Source organism: Rhinoraja longicauda, chromosome 2 (genome assembly GCF_053455715.1).
Source record: "Rhinoraja longicauda isolate Sanriku21f chromosome 2, sRhiLon1.1, whole genome shotgun sequence".
NCBI lineage: Eukaryota > Metazoa > Chordata > Chondrichthyes > Rajiformes > Arhynchobatidae > Rhinoraja > Rhinoraja longicauda.
Genome location: NC_135954.1, coordinates 61,993,143 through 62,016,627, shown reverse-complemented (window position 1 = coordinate 62,016,627; position 23,485 = coordinate 61,993,143). Strand labels below are relative to the sequence as shown.

General features: G+C 40.7%; 1 protein-coding gene across 1 annotated transcript in view; it reads left to right on the top strand.

Moving 5' to 3' along the window:
• lpcat1 (lysophosphatidylcholine acyltransferase 1) overlaps positions 1-23,485 on the top strand; it is a 94,195-nt gene that overhangs the window by 25,091 nt on the left and 45,619 nt on the right. The window contains exons 3-5 of the mRNA XM_078420129.1: positions 6,492-6,706; positions 16,842-16,954; positions 19,876-19,936. Of these exons, the coding sequence (XP_078276255.1) occupies positions 6,492-6,706; positions 16,842-16,954; positions 19,876-19,936 (389 nt within the window). The remainder of the gene's footprint in view (positions 1-6,491; positions 6,707-16,841; positions 16,955-19,875; positions 19,937-23,485) is intronic.

The window sequence follows — 23,485 nt, the reverse complement described above, 5'->3', positions numbered from 1 at the left end:
TTCGAAGACGCTTAAATTAAATATGTTTATTTGCACTCTTGTTCGTAATTTTGTGTTTGCAGCATTTGCTTACTATTGTCGCATGTTATGTACTAATTTAAAGAACAACTTTTAAACACTTGTCTGTATTTTTGGATAAGTTATACATGAAGGATGTACACAAACAAGGTCAGTAATGTCGGGGCTAGTTTGTTGGCTTCCAAACACAGCCAGGTCTTGTTGGTTCATGCCCACAATTTGAAATAGAATAACCAGCATTTATCTGTTTCAACAGCAATAAGTGCATGACTTCCACATGGACTTTCAAATGTAGAAGCCTGAGGTTTAGTGACAGATTTCAAACACCAGATCTTTCAGTTTATTTCTCCATTGGATATCCCATTGAATTCAGTGGACATTGTAGGGCTGCAGACAAAGACAAAGGGTAGGTAAGTTCATTTTTTAAAATTAATTTCATGCATGTAGTTCTTGAAATTGTTATAGTCAGCCTAATTAAATTTCAAATAACCTTAAAATTAATAGCAGGTAAAATTAAAGAAAACTTTTAAATGCATTAGTATAAAGAGATGTTTTAAAAACAATTAAATGATGCTCTCGGTTGTTGCAGATGGCAAAGCTAGAAGTAGACCTTTACTTGATTTCATAGCCGTCCGAGGTTGGACTGCATTCAGTTTCAGAGGAGTGCTGCCATTCCAGGGCATTTTGGGCTAACAAGATGACCCAGACCTAGGAAAATTAAGCATGAGAAAACCATGGGTAATAATCCCTGGTCAGTAGGATTCTGATCATAGTAACAGCTTACTTGGGATATATTGTTGATATATTGTTGAGGTTAGGATTTGGTGCAAAGCTCAGTTTGGGAACATTTTTTTTAAATCCCTTGTGATGTATAATATAAGTATAGTATAATTGAATTTGGGTCATACATCAATGCAAAGATCCAGGTGATTAATACCCAGCTCACATAATTTGCATCTGCTTCATTTGTAATGTCAGATTTTAAAGTTTTTCTTTTTTTTAATCTTCTGGGAATCTGCAAAGTATGGAAAATGTGATTTGATGATATGAATCATTGTACATGAGTGAAATAAGAATTTCATCTCCATCTGAATTTCAAATTTACTTTATTGCCCAACTTCTACTTGCACTGATCCATTCATCCTGGTTTTCATAATCAATTTGAGAGCAAAAGTCTCCAAACAAAGCAAATGTTGAAACTTTCCAGTTGGCCATGTTTTCAAAATGTTTTTTTTATAAATCTGATTCCTTTATTTTCAAGCTTAGTTGGAATTTCCTAATTTCTTATTTTGAAAAAGAAACAAACAAATTTAATGGAAAGTGAAAGGTCAGCTATTTCATGAAAACTGACCTAATCTCGGACAACCACCTTATTGCCTGCTGCTACATCCTTTTTGTTTTGGAATGTGGGAGATGGGTGATGGGGCAGTTGATAGGAATGTCTGGAGATCCTGGAAAACATAGATCACTTTTCATTTCTTGCAAGCTTCCTCGCGGCAAATACCAAAAATCAAATGAAATTCATATTCATTTTGCCAGCAGAGCCTCTGGTTAATTGAGGAAGAGAAAATTAAAAGAATCAAATTGTAAAATACTACCAGTACTGTGAGCACAAATTCGTCTACATCCACTGGAAAGATAAGTAACCATCAACAATGTTCGCACCAACACTGAGGCTGTAAGTGTATTTGGCCTTGTCATTGGCATGCCCAATCAAAGAATTCCAAAACACTCTTTTGATGGCTCTTGTCACAGGAAGCAGTTAATGGACAGACAGGCAATAATTTAATGATGTATTCCAAGCCGTCTTGGGAAAATATGCAATAACATTTACTCTGCGAGACCTATGGCTCATGATTACTCTGAATGGAAAAGAGTATTTGATACAGTATTTAAATTGTCAAGCTTATGCACTGATAGATGCAGAACCTAAATGTAAATGGTGGAAGGAGCGCACCACCTCACAAACTAACCACCAGCTAGCCCTATCGGGCGCCTCTGCCCCATATATGGAGGAGTCAGCAGTTCCCTTCAGTGATCTCGTGACTCACAAAACTGGAAGCAAGTCATTTTTGATATAGAGGAACTTCCTGAAAGTAGGAGAAACCAACAATTATGGAGCAGAAAAAGAATAGAAATACTCAGCCGATTGGGTGCATCTCATGGTGAGGGACCTGAAAGGTCAATTTAAATTTTCTCAACTGATGTTGTTTGACTGCCAGAGCACTTCCACTTTATTTCAGATTGCTGCCATCTGTACAATCTGAGTTTATACAATCTGAGTTTATATTTCATTAGGTTATGCAAGGTTTTTTTTGCAAGGGAGAAATTTATGTAATTGCTGAAGGTGTGTCAAACATTGTTTATATATTAATGCCAGGAACAAGGAAAATTAATAGAACAAACCAAGGTAACTGAGGGATGCTAAAATGGAGTGTCATCCACTAAGAAACAGGGCGTATACTATTTAGTTATAACATTAATAACATTGGATGTGTTGAAACATTAAAATAGTTATATAACTATTTTACAAACCAGGAATTCAACACAAAAAGTAAATATCACAAAAAAATACAATATTTTAATTTGACTGTGGTCTTTAAAAAAACACAGCAATATAAAATCTGACCAAGACATTGCAAACTACTGTAACTCAATCACGTGATCCAAATCGATCTCAACCAGTTGGAATGGGATGCGAAACAAAATACCACCAGAAAGTGCTTTTAAAATATGTATTTCTTAATTATGCACAATGGGATCCGTACCTCCAACATGGGGATCCCTAAACCATCATCTTTCGCCCTAGAATATGAGATTCCATTATTTGAACAATTAAGGAGCTGCAAATACTCTGCGATATATATTCCAAGGATATCTTCTAACTTAAAATATCTTGTGAATCTTCATTCAAAACAAGGGAGTAATTTAAAGGTCTTGATCTCCAATTTTTCAGCTGCCTTATGCCAAGCTCTGGAGGGGTTCTTAACCCAGTTCCCGACTTTATTAAACCAAACAACCGTGCAGCTGTTCTGGGTGTCAGGACATTTACCAATGTGCCGCGACTAATATAATTTACTTCACTTCCATTCAAATGTCTTTTCATAACTGTATTAAAAATGAAACGTTCTTAAATGCCATGTAAAAAACTTGTTTTACTGTTTTGCTGTTTTACTGAAATATATCTGTTTTACAACGTAATGTTTACAGTACCTTGATACTTTGATGTGTTCTTGAGAGAATCACCCAAGGGCTTCACTGGAAAAGGCCATGGTGGTGCCAATATGTATTGGCAGTTAATGGATAATAATTTGCACCCATCCCTATCCAAAAACCAGAATTAAAATATCCAGTACTAAATTAAAATGGGGGAAAGTGGCTTGCCTTGCTTAACCCTCCCCTCATGATAGGGATGGTTACAGTCTTACAGTGCCATTTTCAATAAAAATGGTCAGGCTTTGTATTTAAGTCTGAGAAGAAGGATGTCAACCCCTATCCTACCCAAAGTCTTGTTTAGAAGCCAGTGGCCGATGGAGTCTAAGGCTTTGGCCAGATCTATAAAAGCAATAGTAAAGTCCTTCTGATTCTTCTTCGTCCCCATTATCAAATTAGTTAAGATGACAGTATTCTGGTTCCAACTACGCTTTAGGAAAATTGTGAATCTGTTTTGGACTTGTCAAAAATATGTGCATGTTTTGACAAGCTTGAGCTTGTCAAAAATATGTGCATGTGCATTTTATATGCTTTGGAACACTAAAATCAGTAGAGAGATTCTTGACAGATTTTACTTTACCTTTCTTTTCTCTTCAAATCTCAAACACTGATTTATTTTATTACATAAATTCTTTACGTCGTGAGATTATTAATTCAACACATTGCAAGTTAGAACTTTTGGACCTTTCCAGTCTATATTGTGCAACAAAAGAATCTTGACTGTATTTCTTCTGTATTGCAAATATCGATAGTTGTGATGCCCAGTTACCATTTTGCATTTGTATTGAAATTTTGATTCTCGTTTCGATAAAGCAGTTTACATTTGCAAAACAGGGTGATGGCACTCATTGTATGTGTAGAATCTTGTGGGGAAAAGAAACATACAGGAAGCATTGTGGTTGAAATTTGCTTGAGCTTTGCTTAGTTTCTGACATGATAATTGTAATGATGAGAAGGCAATGTACTGATTTTTCAAAACATTTTCTTTTTTTAATTCTTTAAATTACTAAAGGATTATTGTCTGGAAATGAATTGCATAAGAAATCTTATTTTCAACACTATGCAACTGAAAACATTTTCCTTTTACCTCCTGGTGTTATTTTGTATTATTCTAAAAAAAACTGACAGCACTGCCAGGCGCAAGTCAAACTTAGTTTGGTTTATTGTTGTCACGTGTACCAAGGTGGAGTGAAAAGATTTAGTTTATGTGCTACCCAGTCAAAGAAAAGACTATACATGAATGCAATCAAACAGTCCACAGTGTACAGATAAGTTTAAGTTCTGGGAGCAAAATTAGGCAATTCGGCCCATGAAGTCCACTCTGACATTCAATCATGCCTGACCTATCTGTCCCTTTCATCCTCATTCTCCTGCCTTCTCCCCATAACCTCTGACACCCTTACTAATCAAGAATCTGTCAATCTCAAACTTTAAAATATCCATTGACTTGATGGCCACAATCATCTGTAGCAATTGAATTCCACAGATTCATCACCCTCTGACCAAATAAATTTCCTCCTTTCTAAATGTACGTCCTTTTATTTTGAGGCTATGGCCTCTGGTCATAGACTCTCCCACTAGTGGAAGCATCCTCTCCACAGTCACTCTATCCAGGTCTTTCAGTATTCGGTAATTTTCAATGAGGCCCCCGTGATTCTTCTAAACTCTAGTGAGTACAGGCCCAGTTCCTTAAACGCTCGTCATATGTTAACCGAATCATTCCTGAGATCATTCTCGTAAACCTCCGCTCTAAATGTTGTACCCTTTATCCACAAAGATATGTGGAGGGGCAGGTAGTCCAGAGAAAGCAGATTTGGGAGTGCTGTGCAGGATTCACAAAAAGTTGATTTGCAAGTCGGATCGGTAGTAAGGAAGGCACATGCAATGCTAGCATTTATTTTGAGAGGGCTAGAATATAAAAACAGGAATGTCATACTGAGGCTTTGTAAGGCACTGGTCAGACCGCATTTGGAGTACTGGGTGGCTGGGCCATATTAGACCATGATGGAGAAGGTGAGGACGACTATGATGGCAGTATAAAACTGGACCATCATTGCCTGTGGCAGATTGTGTTTTCTCAGCTGCCGCAGGAAGTACATCCTCTGTTGGGCCTTTTTGACCGTGGAGTCGATGGCAGCCACCCATTTAAGGTCCCTGGAGATGATGGTTCCAAGGAACTTAAATGACTCCACAGATGTGACTGCGGTGTTGTTAATGGTGAGTGGGGGAGGGGAGGGGGAGCTCTCCTAAAGTCGACAATCAATTCCACCGTCTTAAGAGCATTGAGCTCCAGGTTGTTGCAAAGGCACAGGACGCCAGCTGTCACTTCCTATCTGCAGGCAGATTCCTCCCCATCCTGGATCAGTCCAATCAGGGATGTGTCGTCCCCTCCTCTCACTCATCCTAACAAACTGCACGTGCTTCAACCCATTCGGCAAACGCAAAAACTGTGGCTTCTGCACCCTTATCTCCTGCCTCCCCTACCTTCATCATTTGCCATTGCCTATCCCTGACCAGATCCGAATATACTATCTGCTAGGGTGTCATTACCTGACCAAATCATTTAATTAACCCTGATGTGTTGCACGGTTTGTAACACTTTACTGAGTTAAAGCTCCTTGGCTGGATCACATTTCCATTCAACAACTTCAGAAGCCCATAGCCATGCCATATTCAATTTTCTACCATTTGTGATGCATTAACTGGCAACCTAATCGTTTTATATTTTAAATCTTAACGGCTAGTGTAGCTGGGACGTGATGGCCGGTGAGGGCAAGTTGGGCCGAAGGATCTGTTTCCAAGGCCTATGACTCTATGATAGAATGGATCGCTTACCTGATACCCGCAAAGAGCTAACTTCTTTCCTCAACATGTGTCACTCTGAAAACCTCACTAGCCTTCACTGTAGCTTAGAAAGAACAAATGTATAAAATATTTCCTTTTTATCACTTGCGGGGAACTGAAGCAATTTAAGTAAGATCAACACTAACCATCCTCTCTGACAAATTTAATAAACAATAGAGAAACCTTGGTCAATTGGAATATAAATATATACCATGCCATTTTTTGGTCGTGAACTTCTGATTATGAAAGTTGCTAGCGTTCTCCAGCTGAAAAAGATAACTAACATTTTTTTTTAAATAAGATGAAGTGTGACGTAAGTAAAATTGATAGATTATATAATTTATGTGATTTTTTTTCCCCCAGCTGTTGCATTTTAAATTGTAGCCTTTGACACATTTATATTTTGTATCTTGTAGGACATTGGATTTTTTGCTGAAAGTGATAATGAGAGCTATGTGGTTTGCGGGTGGCTTTCATTGGATGAGTATAAAGGGACGTCGTGCATTGCCAACAGAAGCACCAATAATTACTTTAGCACCACATTCTTCATATTTTGATGCTATTCCGGTTACCATGACCATGGCTTCCATTGTAATGAAGGCAGAAAGCAAAGACATCCCTATATGGGGAAGTAAGTAATTTCATACTGAATGTGATGTAATGGGTGAAGAGGAATGCAGTGTGGCCATGAGAAATTTTCTGAAATCACTGTGCTGTACCATGCATTCATCATTTGTTCGCCTGCACTGATATACATTTGTTTCACACCCACAACCCTCAGATCCTGAAATATGTGTGTCCGGCATGGTTCGGACCATGGCTCAATAACCACCCTGCCATGTAAATTTCAAGTTCGGTAATCTCTTTGGATATTAAGTTATATTTAAAGTATGCTTCATAAAATAAAATCATTGTCAGTAAAACCTTAGTTTCAATGCATTCCATTATTAGTATAGACAATAGGTGCAGGAGTAGGCCATTTGGCCCTTCGAGCCAGCACCGCCATTCAATGTGATCATGGCTGATCATTTACAATCAGTTCCTGCCTTCTCCCCATACACCCTGACTCAGCTATCTTTAAGAGCTCTATCTAGCTCTCTCTTGAAAGCATCCAGAGAATTGGCCTCTACTGCCTTCTGAGGCAGAGAATTCCACAGATTTACAACTATCTGACTGAAAAGGTTTTTCCTCATCTCTGTTCTAAATGGCCTACCCCTTATTCTTAAACTGTGGGACATGGTTCTGGACTCCCCCAACATTGGGAACATGTTTCCAGCCTCCTACGCGTCCAATCTCTTAATAATCATATGTTTCAGTAAGATCCCCACTCATCCTTCTAAATTCCAGCGTATACAAGCCTAGTCGCTCCAGTCTTTCAACATACGACAGTCCCGCCATTCTGGGAATTAACCTAGTGAACCTAGGCTGCACACCCACAATAGCAAGAATGTCCTTCCTCAAATTTGGAGACCAAAACTGCACACAGTACTCCAGGTGCGGTCTCACTGGGGCCCTGTACAACTGCAGAAGGACCTCTTTGCTCCTATACTCAACTCCTCTTGTCATAAAGGCCAACATGCCATTAGCTTTCTTCACTGCCTGCTGTACCTGTATGCTAACTTTAAGTGACTGATGAACAAGGACACCCAGATCTCTTTGTACTTCCCCATTTCCTAACAGATAATAATCTGCCTTCCTGTTCTTACCACCAAAGTGGATAACCTCACATTTATCCACATTAAACTGCATCTGCCATATATCTGCCCACTCATAACAACCTGTCCAAGTCACCCTGCATCCTCATAGCATCCTCCTCACAGTTCACACTGCCACCCAGCTTTATGTCATCCGCAAATTCGCTACTGCTTTGTGTCATCTGCAAATTTGCTAATGTTATTCTTAGGAGGTGAATTAAAATGCCCTCCCCCTCTCACAGGAAGCACAGTTTAGTATCCTATCTAGGTGATTTACCACGTTTTCATCGAAGGTATCACAAAATGCTGGAATAACTCAGCAGGTCAGGCAGCATCTAGGAGAGAGGGAATGGGTGACGTTTCGGGTCGAGACCCTTCTTCAGACTGAAGAAGGGTCTCGACCCGAAACGTCACCCATTCCCTCTCTCCTAGATGCTGCCTGACCTGCTGAGTTAACTCCAGCATTTTGTGAACTCTGTGAGACCATGTTTTCATGATCTCCTAATCTTCAATTTATAGACATAGTTAAATACCTCGCATGGATATTTGATTAACTCCATTAGACAATAGATAATAGCAGGAGTAGGCCATTCGGCCCTTCGAGCCAGCACCACCATTCAATGTTATCATGGCTGACCATTCTCAATCAGTACCCTGTTCCTGCCTTCTCCCCATACCCCCTGACTCCGCTATCCTTAAGAGCTCTATCCAGCTCTCTCTTGAAAGCATTCAGAGAATTGGCCTCCACTGCCTTCTGAGGCAGAGAATTCCACAGATTTACAACTCTCTGACTGAAAGTTTTTCCTCATCTCTGTTCTAAATGCCCAACCCCTTATTCTTAAACTGTGGCCCCTGGTTCTGGAATCCCCCAACATTGGGAACATGTTTCCTGCCTCTAACGTGTCCAACCCCTTAATAATCTCTTATGTTTCAATAAGATTCCCTCTCATCCTTCTAAATTCCAGTGTATACAAGCCTAATCGCTCCAGTCTTTCAACATATGACAATCCCGCCATTTCGGGAATTAACCTAGTGAACCTACGGTGCACGCCCTCAATAGCAAGAATATCCTTCCTCAAATTTGGAGACCAAAACTGCATACAGTACTCCAGGTGTGGTCTCACTAGGGCCCTGTACAACTGCAGAAGGACCTCTTTGCTCCTATACTCAACTCCTCTTGTTATGAAGGCCACATTCCATTGGCTTTCTTCACTGCCTGTTGTACCTGCATGTTTCCTTTCAGTGACTGATGCACTGGGACACCCAGATCTCGTTGTACGTCCCCTTTCCTAACTTGACACCATTCAGATAATAATCTTCCTATTCTTACCACCAAAGTGGATAACCTCACACTTATCCACATTAAACTGCATCTGCACCGCAATTCTGTAGACAAACATTTGTGTACACTATTTTGCATTGAAATGCACTTGCATATCTTGAAATAGGATAAGTTTTCTTTTAACTTGGTAAAGAAGTGGAATGTGCGAACCTAGTACAATTTATTGTTTGCTCTTTGGGATTATGAAAGAAATGTTTTGCAAGACACTTAAAAGGCGATGCATATGTTGAGGTTTTATTAGTGATGAGTTTTACAGTTTACAATGATTTTGAGGAAAAACTTTTTCATCCAGAGAGTTGTGAATTTGTGGAATTCTCTGCCTCAGAAGGCAGTGGAGGCTGATTCACTGGATGCATTCAAAAGAGAGTTAGCTAGAGCTCGGGGCTAGCGGAATCAAGGGATATGGGGAGAAGGCAGGAACGGGGTACTGATTGTGAATGATCAGCCATGATTACATTGAATGGCGGTGCTGGCTCGAAGGGCCGAATGGCCTACTCCTGCGCCTATTTTCTATTTTTTGTATGTAATTTTCAAAAATAAAACGCAGTAAGTGGATTACAAAATTTAAGGGACTTTTATGCATTTAGTGTATGGGGAAATTGGATAGATGGTGTGGAAGAATTATATTTTGTTACTAACTTAATATTTCGCAGTGGCATTCTGTTTAGTTGTTCCTCCAGTGGATTCCATTCTCTGGCCATTAAGTACCTTAAGATAAATGAGCTTGTCATCTCCAAAAGCCTAAATAAGTGGAATAATATTGGATTATTAACTTGCATCAAATTTCAATTGTTATTTTTCTGAATATCCCAGTAACTTGCCTAATTTGTCTGCAAATGTTCCACTTGCCCTCATGCCAAGTGTATAAAATGTATATATTTGTTATCACACCACATTTCTGTCTACGTCACTTGACTTCCTCTGTCAACTTCATCTTGTATCACCCATTTTTTTGTACCCCTGAAACTTGTTCTTTTCTGACATATACATTTTGTGTGTGCATCAGTTTCTAACTATTCATGGCAACCTTATCATACAATAACATCAAAGGAATATTTTAAAAGTGTGATAAAAAACTATTGAATACCAAGAAAGAATTCTGGCGCTCCTGATGCCCTTCAATCTCTGACCAACGTGTTCTTTTTCTTGTCACAACCAAGCCTTCGTATTTAAAATTTAACTTCCATTTACTTTCCTTTAAGCTCCTTTTTATTTCTGCCATCTTTTCCAGATCTGTAGCTCTTATCAAACACTTATTTTGCATCTCCGCTCACAAGCTATTCCTTCATGTCAATCCTTCAGTCTATCATGTATAGACGTGCCTTCTGCCATCAGAACCTTATGCTCTTAAATATGTATAAGCTCAGCTAAACTGCTTAATCCCACTCATCACCCAGAATGGCCAAATGCCAGTGATAAATTATACCCTGTGTGGAGAGTTCATCTGTACTCTTGACTGAAGCCAAGGTCCAGCTAGGGCACAGGCCTTGAGTACTGAGGTTCTACTCCTGAAAAGCCCGTGGCAAGCGTTGATTTTGTTTTAATTTTCAAAGCTTTCAAAATGTTAAAAATTAAAATGATTAGTACAAATTAAACGGTAAGTCATTTTAATTGTGTAAAAAGCAAAACATTTGCAAATACCTGAAATCTGAGATCCTCAAATTGCACAGCCAATTGGTATTCAAATGTTTATCTTTTCCCATCCTGTCCTTTTGGTCCTATGTGTTAGTCAAATGAGCTCATCTGTTCCCCATACACCTCGCTGATTAAACTGATTGCTGAGACGTGGCAGAAAATGTTACAACAATCCATCCAAGACTTTAATGAAACAAGAATTTGCAAGTGGACAGGCTAACTTTACCTTTATTCTTGGGTATGGACTTTGCCACTGAGGCTGAAACTTATTTGATGTTCCTTGAGAAAATAGGTTTGTTCCAGTCTCAGGGCATGGGAAAGGTGGTTCCACGCTTTTGGGTATAAAACTCCATGATGTTGGGCCTGCAGCAATGCAAGAATAGATTATACATGTCCTAGTAGAAATGAATTATAACCTGAAGTTGGTTCTGCTAACTCTCAGGTGCTCTAGGTCGTCCTCCAGTTGAAATGACAGTAAATGCTGCGTTTGTAGTGCGTCAGCAAAGGAAGTGAGTGTTTGTATTAGTGGCTGAACAGTTGCCAAAGTAAATTACTTAACTTGGATAGTGTCAAGCTGTTTGTGCTTTTAGAGCTGCCTTAATTCAGGCAACCATTGATTATGCCAATAGATACATGACTTCTCTTTTGCAGGTGGTGAATAGGCTTTTAAGAGTTGAAGATGAGCCATAGATGAAAGAATACCTAGCCCTGACCTACTCTAATAGACATGATCTGTGACTAGTCTGGTTGAGTTGCAGGTCAGTGGAAATCCTCAGGATGTTGACAGGGGTGCAATAATAGTAATGTCATTTAATGTCATGGATAGGTGATGGTTCATTCTTAACTGTGGACCTCATTGCTTGATGTTAGTGTTGAGAAGCTTGAAAAGTTTGAGCTTGTGATAATTAGCCTCCGTCTATTTCAGTGTCAATACTCCATTTCTGTGTCGGGGCATTAGCGGGAGATTTCAAAACGCGGTTGTTGGATTGGTTGAATCAATGTATTTCCATGTCAGAGCAGTAGCAGATGATTTCAAAAGGCAACGATTGGGTTGGTTGAGTGATCAAAATAAGTCAGGGTGTAGCGGTGTGGCCTATTGGGAGAGAGGCTCTATTGAGACGTGCTGCGTTGCGGGTAAGTGTGAGGCTTTGATTCAAGAGACGAAGGAGAAAGAAGGTATAGTACACTTTTTTTGTGTGTGATTGTTGTGCTTTATTTGCCCCTCTTGGTTTTAGTGCAGCAATGATGGCAGGTAGAACAGAGCAAAGTTCCTCCTGCAGAAGTCAGGGAAACTGCAGGTGTCCCTGAGGGCTACACCTGTGGGAAGTGTGTCCAGGTGCAACTCCTTAAAGACCGTTTTAGGCCCTGCAGCAGGAAGACCTCTGGATAATCCAGCTGAATGAGAGCTTTGTAGATGGCAGTCATAGCGAGCTGGTCATGTCTAAGGGACAGGAAGAGAGTAGGCACAAGGAAAGGGCATAGACAGAAAGTGCAGGTGACGCCTGTGGCCATTCCCCTTCAAAGTCACAAATGCTTTTGGGTACTGTTGGCGGGGTGACCCATCAAGGGTGAGCACCAATAGCAGTCAGCTCTGTGACAGAGCCTGGCTCTGAGGCACAAATAAGATAGGAGGAAAAGGGATGAGGTCCTGCAAAATGAATGTAGGTAGTTGGGCAAAAGATTTAAAAAGCAGGACATCCAGAATAGTGATCTCCATATTACCCCTGATGCCATGTGCTATGAGAGCAGGTACTGGACAATAGGACAGATGAATGCATGGCTGAGGAGTTGGTGCAGGGGGAAGGGATTTACATTTTTGGATGTTCAAATTCTGAATTGGGACAAGGCCAACTTTGGTATTACACAAGAATTTGCTCAAGTTGATTGGAGTAGTTGTATTCGGGCAAAGGAGCATCCAGAAAGTGGGATGCTTTCAAAAGTATGATGACAAGAGTTCAGGCTTGCACGTTCCTGTTAGAGTGAAGGGAAAGGCAGGTGAGAGTAAGGGTGTTTGGATGATGAGACAAATTGAGCCTCTGGTCAGGAAAACTAAGGTGAGAAGAAACTTTTTCACCCAGAGAGTTGTGAATTTGTGGAATTCTCTGCCACAGAGGGCAGTGGAAGCCAAATCACTGGATGGATTTAAGAGAGAGTTAGATAGAGCTCTAGGGGCTAGTGGAATCAAGGGATATGGGGAGAAGGCAGGCACGGGTTATTGATTGTGGACGATCAGCCATGATCACAATGAATGGCGGTGCTGGCTCGAAGGGCCGAATTGCCTCCTCCTGCACCTATTTTCTATGTTTCTATGAAAAAGGAGGAGGCACGGGACAGGTCGAGGCAGCTGCGATCAAGTGTATCCTAAGAGGAGCATACTTAAAAAGGAAATCAGGAGGACAAAAGGGGGATCTTCTCTGACCCCTTGTCAACTTAACATCTTTCCTATAACAGGGTGACCAGAGCTGAACATAATACTCCAAATGTGGCCTCTCCAACTATTACATAACATCATAACTTCTATACTCAATACTCTGATGAAGGCCATGTGCCAAATTCTGCCTTGACCGCCCTATTTATTGTGATGCCATTTTCAAGGAACTATGTACCTGGACTCGTAGATTCCTCAGCTCTACAACACTTCCTAGAACCCATTCTGCAACAGTTATGTGATTTCAAATGTATATGCATTTGGATGGAAAGGCTTTTTTGGGATAGTCAACATGGTTTTGCGCGCGGGAGATCGTGTCTTATGAATATGAGCATTTTGAAGAAGTAGCCACAAAGGATGGTGAGGGCAAAGCTGTGGATGTTGTCTATATGGACATCAGCAACGCATTGAATAAGGTTCTGCATGGTTGAGTGCTCTGGCAGGTTAAATTGCTTGGGATCCAGGTAGAGCTGGACGATTGATAGAAAATTGGCTTAATGGATGGAAGCGGAGAAGCAGATGATGGAAGGTTGTATTTTGGTCTGGGGGACTGTTCCTGTGGGATCAGTGCTGGGCCATTGCTGGTTGTGGTTTATATCAATGATTTGTATGAGAATGAACAAGGCATGATTAGTAAGTTTGTAGCTGATACTGAAGTGGGTAGTTTTGTAGATAGCGAAGATGGTTATCAAAATTCACAGCAGGATCTTGATCAATAGTCAATAGTCGTTTACACATTTATGTGTATGTGACAAATAAACGACTATTGACTATTGATCAGTTGGGCAAGTGGGCTGAGGAATGGTTAATGGAATTTAATGCAGATAAGTGCATTTTGGAAAGTCTAACCAGGGCAGGATCATCACAGTAAATGGCAGGGCCCTGTAGAATGTCAGAGAGCAGAGGAATCTAGGAGTGCAAGTACGGAGACATTAAGTGAAATTTTGTCCCAAAGCTGTACTAACATTGACCTTTTATTTATTCACAAAATGCTGGAGTAACTCAGCAGGTCAGGCAGCATCTCAGGAGAGAAGGAATGGGTGATGTTTTGGGTCGAGACCCTTCTTCAAACTGGGGCCCACTCTTGGGGCCAACCAGGATGAGCAATCTAAGGTAGTCTCATTTGACTGCTTTTGGCCCGTATACCTTCCTGTCCATGTCCCTGTCAAATATCTTTTCAAATGTTGTTAATGTACCTGCCTCAACAATTTCATCTGGTAGCTTCTTCAATATACCCACCATCCTCTATATGGAAAATGGTTCCCTGCAGGTTCACTAGATCCAGCAATACATCCTGTTTCTTAGAAAGTGGGAAACCTGGACAAAACTCCGATGCCCTCTGCTGAACCTACCTCCTCCACATCTGCAGGCAGTATATTACAAATTCCAATCATATCCTCAACCCTCCATCAGTGGAAAAGTCTTGGACTATCCACTATGTCGAGACATCTCATCACTAACTATTACTTGAAACCAATCTCCACTCAGCCTTCAGTTTATAAAAAATAGTTCCAGCCTTGTAACTGATGTCCCTTATTCCAGGGATCATTCTATAAGTCTGAAGAAGTGTCCAAAACGTTATGTCCCTTTCCCTCCACAGATGCTGCCTGGCCCACTACTATTATTTTGAGTCCAAGGAAGAGGCTTATAAAGTTGCCATAAACAGTAGTAGACCTGAGCATTGGGATTGTTTCTGAATTCAGCAAAAGTGGACCAAAAAGGTTTTATAAGCAAACTAGCAAACTAGTGAAAAATATAAAGGCTCCTTTGGGTATGAAAAGGGAGAAAGAATATCTAATGTAGACACAAAATGCTGGAGTATTTGTCTTTATCATGATGATTATAAAACAACCTTATTGTCATAAAAATGTCCTTAAGGAGAAACGGCACCACTTTTACTAGTAGGCTAACAAAAGTTTTATCGTATCGTAAACCCCTCAATTGTAGTGTTGTTGCTACTTGGCATTGAGCTGGGCACACAATTCTGACAAATTATTCCTAGGCCCGTAAGCATGCAAAATGAACATTAGGGTACTAATGTCTAAATTTGGGGGGGGGTTGTCCAGAAATTAGTCAAAGAGCAGCCTAACATGGTTGTTTTTGAAGAATCACCCTTCAGATGCAATGTTGCTGACTTCATCACAATCATATTGTGTATCCTGCCTGCCAGGCAGGACATACACAACAGTGAAGGCTGTGCAGTGTTGGAGAATCTAGAAATCCTAAACGACGACTCCAGATGCTGTACCATGAAGTGGTAAGAGCAAGGAAACCTTCCTGATTACACTCATCATCCTATCTCAGTTGAAGCAATTCTCAATTTTGAATAACATTTGGAAGAAACATTAAAAGTAGCAAGGACAAAGAATGTACTCTGGTTGGGGAAGTTCATTGTACATCATGAAGAATGGATTGATAGAGCTGCCACTAACAACCAGCAGAGTCAAGAAGGACTTTTCTGCCAGAATAGGTCTGTAACTTCAAGTGAGTGAGCAAGGGATAAAGCTACAAGACTTTGTCTTCATCTAATATAATAACAAGAAACTGCAGATGCTGGTTTATACCAAAGATGAACACATAATGCTCAAGTACCTCAGCGAATGAGGCAGCATCTCTAGAGAAAATGGATAGGTGATGTTTCTGGTCGAGACCCTTGAGACCAATCTTGCCTTCATCTATCTGCGCAGATGCATCTGTCCACTAAAGCATTAGTAAAAGTAATCATGTTTGTATGGGGACACCATCTGTTGTGTGTAGCTGCAATTGTTCTAAATGGAATAATCACACAACGGCTGTGAGAGTGCAAAATTGAGCACCCATGAAGTGTTTTGGACCATTGAGAAGCAGCAATGTACTCCTCTACCATCTATCCTATAATGAATGATTTACCTTTTGACAACCCAAGTTATTTTTGCTATCAACCAGCTACGAGTCAGAGTATGATAGAATACTTCATTAGCCTGTATAAGTGGGGCAGCCGAGTGGCATAGTGATAGAGATGCTGCCTTATAGTGTCAGAGAGTTGGGTTCGATCCTGACTACGAATAGAATATGGCAAATTTATTCTCTCTCAATTTAGAGAAACATTCCATTCTCGTATCGTATAGTGATTTATCTTCCCTCTACCATTCATAAAATAGGAAAATGAAAACCCTGATTTGATGTGAATGGACCACAAGAAAAGATAAACAATTTACATTTTGCTTAACTATTCACATTGGTCAATGTGAATATGCCATTAGCTATCAGAGTATAAAAATAATCATGGGGGGGGATCATTTATTTCATAATTGGTGATTGGCTACAATGCAAAATCAAACAAATTTAAGCTGACTTTTTGAAAATTAGTTTGAAGAACAGACTTGTCTTGTAATTAAAATACATGGCACAGATGGGTTCTATTTGTTGTATCTCTTTCCCAGAAAGTGGCATTAAGTACAAGAAGGTAGAGAGGTACGAAATGTCAGCATTTTTAGTAGTTGCTCTTGTTTCCAAAATGTTATTTTATAAAAAATGTATATTTTTGTCGAGGGTAATGTACAGATTTATTATCCCTGGTTATATTTACCTCAAACAATAAATAACTTGAAGTTGTACAGGGTGTCTATTTTCACAAAAGATCTTCATGCTTTTATCTAATTCAACTACATTATCGTTTTTTTACCAGCTTTGATAAAGTACATTCAGCCAGTCTTGGTGTCTCGATCAGACCAGCATTCGCGCCGAAAAACAGTAGAAGAAATAAAAGAGAGAGCTCTGTCTAATGGCAGATGGCCCCAGGTGAATTTTTATTTGTCCAAGTTTATACCAACATTTTTTGAAGTCGAGATGTGATTTAAATAATAAGCAAACCAGAAATGCACGATCGTTGATGTTTCAGGTCAAGGTTCTTTATCAAAATGGGAAAGTGATAAACAAGTTAATTTTAAGTTGCAGGAAAGGTGGGGTATGGAATGCTGAGGGCAAAAGGAGTTTCATTGATTGGGTGAGGCCAGGGTTACCCAGGCGATTCCAGGGTTTTGGCGCTGTGTGGTTAATGAGGATGAGAAGCAAACAAAGGGGTTTTGTAAAATTGAAATGCAGGTCAGGGCTGTTCTTGAAAACTGAATTCTGGAAATCTCGATAAGATTTTCCTTTATCATCTCCATTGTTAGAAATATTTTTATCTCTATTACAAAGGGACAGGTGATTTAGATTTTCTTCAATAATAGGAGATATGCAGATTTTTGTTATTAGGAAGTTGAGAGAAATTGCTCTGTACACTCTTGATACTAAAGTTGCAATGTATTAACCATTGAGCAGTTTTTAGACCTGCATAATCGAATGTCTCATTGCTTCAGTTTAATGCCACTTAGAAAATAACTAATTTGCAAACTGATTTTTAAACATGCTCTTGGGTCCTTTTGAGAACTACATTTCCTTCATTTTTAACTGTCAGAGAGCAAGATTACTAGTTCAAACAGAGGCTTGATATTTGTTTTTACAGATGCTTAAAAATAACCATGTTGTATATAAGTGTTTAGTATTGTAGTATTTAATGTATTATTAGTCTTTTCCAAAATGCTGTAAATATTAGATTATTGTAGCAGTAGATACTCACTGATAGTGTATTCACTGGATATACTTCTTGGGTATAACATTGGACTTCTTTGGATAATGCCAGTCTAGGAAAATTCAGTTTTGTTGGAATTTGCAAATCAGTTAATTTCTAATCAGCGAATTGATCCTTAATCAGTTTATTCATCAGACAGAACACTTAATATTACATTTGGCACATCGAATAGATCGCATAACCTCACTTGAGCTTCCAATTAATGTAATTTAATGCAAAAATTGTTCTTGTGAACGATCACCATTCATCTTCACACATAGATTTATTACTGATTATCTCGAACAATTGGAGTATTACAGTTAAGACTTTCTTAAAACAATGAAACAAAATACTTTAAGCTTTTAAACTCAAGCTTGACACTAAAATAGATGATAATGTAGACAGTGAAGATTGTAATCAGGAATAACAGCAGGATCTTGTTCAGCTGAGCAAGTGGGCCAAGGAATGACAATAGGCAAGGTGTGGCATTTTAACAAGTCAAAACAGGTAAGGACCTACGCAGTAAACAGTAGGGTTTTGGGGATGTTGGAGAGCAGAGGTATGTAGGAGTACAATACATAGTTCCATGAAACAAGTCACCAGTAGATAGGGTAGTGAGAACTTTGAGCACACTGGCCCTCATTGGAGAATTGAATGTAGAAGTTGGGACGGTTGAGGTTGCACATTACATATTCTGCTCAGTTTTGGTTGACCTGCCATTAAGCTGGAACGAATGCAGAGATGATTTGCAAGGTCTCATTACCTGAAACTGAGGGCCTGAATGATAGGGAGAGAGGTTGGTGAGGCGAGGACTTTATTCCTTGAAGCTCAGGGGGCTAAGGGATGATCCTATAGAGGTGCATAAATTAATGACGAGAATAGATAGGGAAGGGGAATCAAGAACTAGCGGACGTAAGTTTAAGGTGAAAGAGGCAAGGTACCAAATTAGTACTTTGCATCTATATTCACTAAGAAGGAGAACACGGAGAATGGTGAGATCAGTATGGGGAATATCAATAAGCTAGGACAGTTTGAGGTCAAGAATGTGGTGTTGGGGATCTTGAAAATCCGCACGGCCAAATGGGATGTCCCAGGTTATTAAGTGAAACGAGGAGATTGCAGGAGCCTCAACAAATATGTTTGTATCATCTCTTGCCAGGGATTAGCCAGGAAATTAGGCTGGTGAACAGTAGTTGGGAAGCTATTGGAGAGGATTCTTTGGGATAGGATTTACTTGCCTTTGGAAGAGAATCAGCTAATTAGAAACAGTCAGCATGCCTTTGTCCATTGTAGGTCATGTCTTACGAATTTGATTTTTGTTTGAGAAAATGATTGATGAGGTAATGACAATGGATGTTGTTCACATGGATTTTAGTCGGGTATTTTAATAGTCTCATCCTAGGCTAATCCAGACGATTAAGATGCAAGGGATCCACAATGTCATGCTCATTTGGATTCAGAATTAGTTTACTTACAGAAGACAAGATAGTCATGAAAGGGCGTTATTCTGGCTGGAAGTCTGTGACCAGTGGAATTCTGCAGGGATATGTGCTGGGACCTTTGTTCTTTGATATATTTAAATAATTTGGATATAAATGTAGATAGGCTGGTTAGTAAGTTTGCAGACAATAACAAAATTGGGAGAGTTACGGACAGCAAGGAAGGCTGTCAAAGTATGCAGCAGATGGAATACAGTATATCCTTGCAATAATGGAGCTCTTTATAACTGATTTTGGTTATAGCAGACCAAATCTGCTGTGGACCATGTTTGTTTCCCAGAATGACCAGGACATGAATGAAGCAATTCTTGGTTTAGTTTAGCGATACAGCATGGAAACAGAGTTCACGCCGACCAATGATCACCCATATACTAGTTCTATTATAGCTACCACAGTAGTTCTATCTTTCCTCACACATTGCAAAGACAAAAACATTGTGACAGCGTGACTTTGCTCACACCAAAATGTGGATATCATATTTTGAACACATATGTACCTTGCACATATCTTTAGCATTCACTATTTCATAAATTAGTGAATACATTTACAAAAATAAATGTTTCTAGTAAAAAATAAGTACTGTGGTATTTATTTCATGATCTTAATTCTAGGTTATGATTTTCCCAGAGGGTACATGTACCAACAGATCGTGTCTGATCACCTTCAAACCTGGTAAGATTGTAACTTGTCACTAATTTTTAAAATATATTGCAATGAATCAATTTCATTTTTATTTAAGATTGTTAATCAAGATTAACGTGTGTTTATACTTCTGTCATTCTTAAAAATTTGAGCAGAAAAATTAAATCCTGTAGGAAAGAAAACTGCAGATGCTGGTTTAAATCGAAGGTAGACACAAAATGCTGGAGTAACTCAGCGGGTCAGGCAGCATCTCTGGAGAGGAATGGGTGACGTTTTGGGTCGAGACCCTTTTTCAGACTGATGTCGGGATGGGGCGGGACAAAGATAGGATGTAGAAGGAGACAGGAAGACTGGTGGGAGAACTGGGAAGGGGGAAGGGATAGAGAGGGAAACCAGGGACTATCTGGTTAGAGAAGTCAATGTTGATACCGCTGGGGTGTAAACTACCCAAGCGAAATATGAGGTGCTGTTCCTCCAATTTGCGCTGGGCCTTACTCTAGCAATGGAGGAGGCCCAGGATAGAAAGGTCAGATTGGGAATGGGAGGGGGAGTGTTTGTTGCATTATAACAAATTTGATATTATACCAACTTTTCAGTTTTTTAATTTGTAGTATGTATCTGTACAGCTCTGCGGTTTTAGGATTTGTTGGTAAGGCCCATAAAACATTTTTATGTAGCTGGCGGAAAGTAAATAATATTGTGATTGTAGGGAAAAAAAATTATCTCACACTTTTGTGTAACAATTTAAATGGTAGCAGAAATTACAAAAAAATGGTCATAAAAATGGATGTGCAACTTTGTTAAATAATGCCTTAATTCCCAAGTGTATGAATTCAGGCTGACTCAGTGCTGCCTCAGTTTAACCCATATTATTTTGACGACTACACCCACTCCAAGGTCATTGTGTCCTCCTTCAGGTGCTGTGCACGAGTGCAGTCCAGATGTGTTTTAACAAAAACATTAACACTGTTGTACCATAATTTTTATCCATCTTCCTTGAAATTAGCCCTTTAAAAACTTGTTTTTTGCTAAATTCTACACATAGTCCCACAGCCTTCTCCAATTCATATCTCCTCTGCATTTGGAAAATATCTGATTAATTTTTTGTATGTTCAAATTAAGATATCTAGCAACTAGATTTGATAGATATAATCTGACAGCTTTATGTCCACTCTCTAAATCTTTCATAGTCCCTTCACAACATTCTGTTCCCATTTGCACTGCTATGTAACCAGGCCTAATGTTTAAAAACTAAATTTACATATTTTTCCTAAGTGACTTGGCTAGAATATAAAGTGTAATGTAGAAAAACTAGGATAAGAAGTGCAGGTCTATCAAATGCAAAAACATTTTATTTGCCTGCATGAGTATGATTAACTGCTTTCATTGTTGACTAAAAGCATGGTTACTTTTAGAGGCACCAACAGAAGGCAGTGGAGGCCAATTGCTGGATGTTTTCAAGAGAGAGTTAGATTTAGCTCTTAGGGCTAAGGGAATCTAGGGATATGGGGAAAAAGCCAGAACAGGGTACTGATTTTGGATGATCAGCCATGATCATATTGAATGGCGGTGCTGGCTCGAAGGGCCGAATGGCCTACTCCTGCACCTATTTTCTATGTAACAGCAGCATAAATGCTGCATTATTACATCAATTTATAATTGTTATTTCCACAGATAAATCTTTTGCAAACGTAACTGAATTCTCTCAAATCGCCCAGTTGTGCACTTTAAAAAAAAAATTATATATGTGATTATTCACCTCCAGATTCTGAGTCAGAGTTTGCCACAAATGCATTGACGTAAAACTGTACATAATGCTTCGTTTTGACTCGATTCCAGTGTATGTGCAGACGTTTGGTACTAACATTCTTAAATGTAGGATTTAAGCCCATTTCTTTCCTTTTGTAAGTCAGTTCCTTAAGTTTTTTTACCGGTCTTTCCCATCTTCCCAAGTCATCATCTTCTCCAACGTCTCAGTTTCTATCCCTGTAATGGTAGAAGATCATTTACCAAAGCCTTTGTACAAATATAAGCTTATTCTGCTGCTCATGAACATTAAAGCATTTGGGAGCCTTGCACTAAACTAAAGATTGCCCCCCACCCCAATGCAATGTGGTTTTAATTATTTACATTATCTAGCCCACTAAATTTTATGAGAATTTTTCCGCACTGCACTTGTGAAATTGCTGTTCATGCTGTACCTGTACATACGAAAGTCTCTTTAAATTAATTTGTAATGCGACTAAATGTATTCCCATACAGGTTTTGTGCATGTAAAATTAGGTTGTGTTGTTTCTGGACAAAGGTCCACTTCCAATTTCATGAACATGAATTAGTATTTTTAATGTATTCTAATGTGAGAGAATACTTTTGAGAACAATTTTATTTGTGACTAGACCAAGTGGGCCCGTTGGGCCCGTTCCTCGGAGGGTTTCCATTGCGACCTGGGAAAATCGATTTTTTCCTTTAAAATAAATTGTCTGTTAAAAAAAATGAAATGAATCTCAATGGGGGGGGGGGGAGGGGAGGGGTGGGTGAAGAGGGGGGAATGGGGTGGGGGGGGGAAGGGGCGAGGGAGCCGTTGACACCGTCCCGCCAGCGGCCATCTTCTTTCTCCTTCACTGTGGGACCGTGCTCCTCCAGGGGAGGGGGAGCGCAATTAAAGGCAGTACAGGGGAGAGGGTGTGACCGAGCCTTGGACCCAAAGCCTCTCCTGTATTGGTGTAGCACCCTCAACCCCCTACTCAATCCCCCTTATCCCCCCCTCCCTACCCCCCACTCTCTCATCTTCCCTGACCCCCACTGTCCCCCTTCTACCCCACCCCCACTCTCTCATCCCCCACCACCACCCCCTCCTCCCCCCCACCCCTGCTGTCCCCTCCCCATCCCCTCTTCCCTCCTCCCCACCCCACCCTGCCCTCCTCCCCAGTCCCACTCTCCCTCCCACCCCCTCTCCTCCACCCCCCATTCTGCGCCCTCCCCCTTTCCACCACTCTCCCCTCCCCCACCCCCCATTCCCTCCTCCCCAGCCCCACTTTCACTATCCCCAGCCCCCCTTTCCCCCACTCTCTCCTCCCCCCCACCTCCCTTAACCCCCCTCTCTCTTCCTCCACACACCCCCGCTGTCCCCCTCCCCAGTCCCACTCTCCCCCTCGCCCCACTCTCTCCTCACCCACTCTCACTCCTCCCCCTTCCCCCACCCCCCCCCCCGCCTCCCGCACTCTCTCCTCCCCCACCCCCCACCTACCCCCACCCTTCCCTCCACCCACTCGGCCCCCACGTCCACTCCCCTCCGTGGAGCCGTTGGCAGCGAAAGACACCTACCGAGCGTGCAGGGAGGAGGAGGGAGCTCCGGACTACTCGAGTCGGGCAGCGGAGGTCGGACTACTCGAGTCCGGGGGAGCGTCGGGAGGGGAGAGAGGAGAGAGGCGCGGCGGGAGGAGCGCACAAGATGGCGGAGCGTGAGGAGGCCGCCATCTGTCTGAAGTACCGACGGGGTCGTCGGTGGCAGCGGCCCTCGTCGACGCCGTCATCAGTGGAAGCGGCCGCTGAAGGAGGAGCAGAAGTTGCCCGCTGTGC